The 3,183-nt window shown below is 36.7% G+C and overlaps 1 protein-coding gene across 1 annotated transcript in view; it reads right to left on the reverse strand.

Moving 5' to 3' along the window:
* Positions 1-2,509: 2,509 nt before the first annotated feature.
* Positions 2,510-3,183, reverse strand: part of LOC101309512 (calcium-dependent protein kinase 17-like) — a 4,669-nt gene continuing 3,995 nt past the window's right edge. Inside the window, exons 7-8 of the mRNA XM_004293093.1 lie at positions 2,702-2,801; positions 2,510-2,605 (exon numbers count right to left, since the gene is read on the reverse strand). Coding sequence (XP_004293141.1) covers positions 2,510-2,605; positions 2,702-2,801 — 196 coding nt within the window. The remainder of the gene's footprint in view (positions 2,606-2,701; positions 2,802-3,183) is intronic.

The following is a 3,183-nucleotide window of genomic DNA, read 5'->3' on the forward strand; positions in this document are numbered from 1 at the left end:
TCCTCAACTTCTATTCAGCTCTAACTTCAGCTAAACTACTCACAGCCACGCCCAAAGCCCCAAATCCTTTGCCCATCGTAGACTGGCCCTTGGCCGTCGCTCTTGCCGGTCGTTCTCGCCGCCCGTCATCCTTCAACCCTTGGCCGTCGCTCCTGCCGATGCCCATCCCAGATTCTCAGTCCGGCAGTCCCCGATCCCTACTTCCTGACTTCATGATCTTCCTCAATCCTCAATCCTCAGACCTCAGGTATGGCTATTGGCTAATGGCTCTTTGCCTAAACTTTGATTATTTGAATCAAACTATAGAATTCATTAGGGAATAGGGATTACTAAATTTTGATTGTTGTTTGCCTAAATTTTGATTGTTGTTTTACTAAACTAGAGAATAGAATTCAATAGGGAATACTGGAATAGGGAATAGAATTCAGTTAATTACTTAACTATATGTTTTTTTGGCATGCTTTCACAGACATATATTTATATTTTTGGTTAAGATTAAAGCTTGATGTTGAATTGTTGATCGGTTGATATTTATGTAAGGCACATCCATTTTTGTTTGACAGAAATAGAAGATGATATGTTGATGAATTTCACATGATGTCTGATGAACACATTGATCGTGTTAGAAGGCTATATAAGTACATGATTTAGTAAAAAGAGTGCTGAAGCGGTTGAATTTGCTGAAGCGGTTGACAATGAGGCGGTGATTAATGATTTTGAGGCTTTGGGGCCTCGTAGAGTAAAGTTTAGTTTTTATTTATGCGTTTAAGAGTAAGGCTTACTACGTCCCCCTATGTATGTGTGTCCTTTATTAATTAACTAAAATTTCTCGCATCATCGAACAAAATTTTTTGTATGCTACAATTAGCCCAGGTGACATTCTCATCCTGCCTCCGTCACTGTCGCCTTTTGGGATTCGAGACTGGGGGAGTGGAGGTTCAATGATTCAGAGGTTCAAATGTTCAATGGTTCATGCACAGATGACCTACAACAAAAGCAAATAATTCCTGGCAAAAAAACAAATAATTAATAGAGCTTAGTTAAGTATCTAAGCAAATTAAGATCTCAACTTAGTACACAACAAAGTAACTAACGTGCTTTTTGTTTTTTTGGAACATGAAGCAACTAACGTGCTTAAACTTGAAATGTTGGTGGCCGGAGAATGTTATTTTGGCTAGCCAGTTTTAAATCACATATGTACCAATGCTCTCTATTATAGCTAACTTTTAATATTTAATTTTGAATTTGAAATTGTAAATTGCATAACCCTAATTTTTCAACGGCTATTTTTCAAATTGATAGGTCCCGTTGAGAGATAGATAGATATCTATGTTTATATCTGATAAAGTAATCTGATGTTCACATCCAAAATCAATTGGGCGAGGATGACATAGCCGGTGACGAGAGAGAGAGAGAGAGAGAGAGATATATATATATATATATATATATATAATATGTGATGGTTTTGGTTGAGATAGAGCTAAGGGTATTTTAGGTATAACATAAAGCTAGCCTAATGGATTTGGGCCACAAAGTGGACTTATATAGGTAAAAAAATCAGAGCAGACTTGTGTGGAGAAAATGTTGAGAATGTGACTTACATGAAATTTTCTATACATAAATTATTTGGGGATGTTAATCATGTTATGGTGGTATTTCATCTTTATTGCCCTCTATTTAAGTTTTTATTAACCTCAATAAAAATTTATTGCCCCCAATAAAACCTCAGTAGAAGTTTATTAACCTCCAGTAAAACATTTTTCAGCATTATTGCCCCTTAATAAAACTCCAGCTATGGTGTGGTATGTTTTTGGCAAGGTTCGGTATTTTGGTGACATTTAAAAAAAGGCGAGATTCTGGTGTGGCGAGACCTGAGAGATTTCGGCAGCCAGTGTCCGGAGTCCGGTGAGCTTCCGGCAAACTCATCTCTCTCTCTCTTACATTTTCTCACTCTAAGTATGTATAAGAGGCTAAGGGTAAAAATGTCTCAAAAATATTATTGTATTATAGTTTTAATAAAGATTTGTGTATTTTAGCACAAATAAGTTTTTCTCTCGTTCAATTGGGGTGAAAAATCTTATTGTCGTTGGAATGAGCTTTGGAAACCATATTTTTGTGTAAATGGTCATTTGCCTGTCCTACAAAATTAAGGGCCTAATTATCAATTAAGTTAATAGAATTTGACCATATACACTTGCAGTTTAAACTTGCATGAAATTTAGGATCGGTCGACATACGTAGGTACTTTGAAGCCCTCAAAACCTGGCCTCCCCGCCCCGACTAGCTTAACACATAATTCCCGATTTCCCAATATTTTTTTCTTTTCATTTCATTTCTGTTTATCCATACATATTTACTGTACATATGGTCATGATGTTCTTGATCGAGCATTCCCGTACGTATCCACTGTCCAGAGCTAGCTTCGTTAGATACGTGCATGATCGATGTCGTTGCATGCATGGATATGAAAAATGATCCTTAATTTTCCTTGAATATATATCCATTTTGATCAAACAAACACATCGTCCCGCCGCTTTTTCGGGTTCGCTTCTTGGTTTCCTTTTCTCATCATTGCCACAAATTCATCGTAGTTGATTCGACCGTCCTGCAGCATGCATCAAATTTATATTCACAATTAAATATCAGTGCAATTTCAATTAGCTAGCTGCTGCTTAATTTCGATTCATTACTAATTACGTACATTATCGGCGTCGACTTCAGCAATGATTTCTCTTATGTCCCTTCCATCATGCATGCCGTATTCGCGGAGGGCTGACTCTAGTTCTTCAGTCGTGATAAACCTATATATATTCATGATCACAATGCATGCATGGTTGGTTTAATAATTTCATCACATATTGCATGTATATGCTTTCTATGAATTTGAAGACATATATATATACAGCCCCCTTCTATTGAGGGATCCCTATTTTTGGCCACTTTCTAGGGATAGGGCATTACACCACTTCCCAATTGAATTTTTACATCTCCACCGTTCATACCTTAGGTCTATATGAGTAGATCACCTCTACAAAAGTTCATATGATTTGGTGATCGTTAAGACTTTCAAAAGTTTGATTTAGTTTTAATGATTTTGAACGGTCCAGCTTATGTCAAACTAAAACCGTTGAAGGTCATTAAAACTAAATTGAACTTTTGAAAGCCTTAACGATCACCAAATCA

The sequence above is a fragment of the Fragaria vesca genome, linkage group LG2 (genome assembly GCF_000184155.1).
Source record: "Fragaria vesca subsp. vesca linkage group LG2, FraVesHawaii_1.0, whole genome shotgun sequence".
Taxonomy (NCBI): domain Eukaryota; kingdom Viridiplantae; phylum Streptophyta; class Magnoliopsida; order Rosales; family Rosaceae; genus Fragaria; species Fragaria vesca.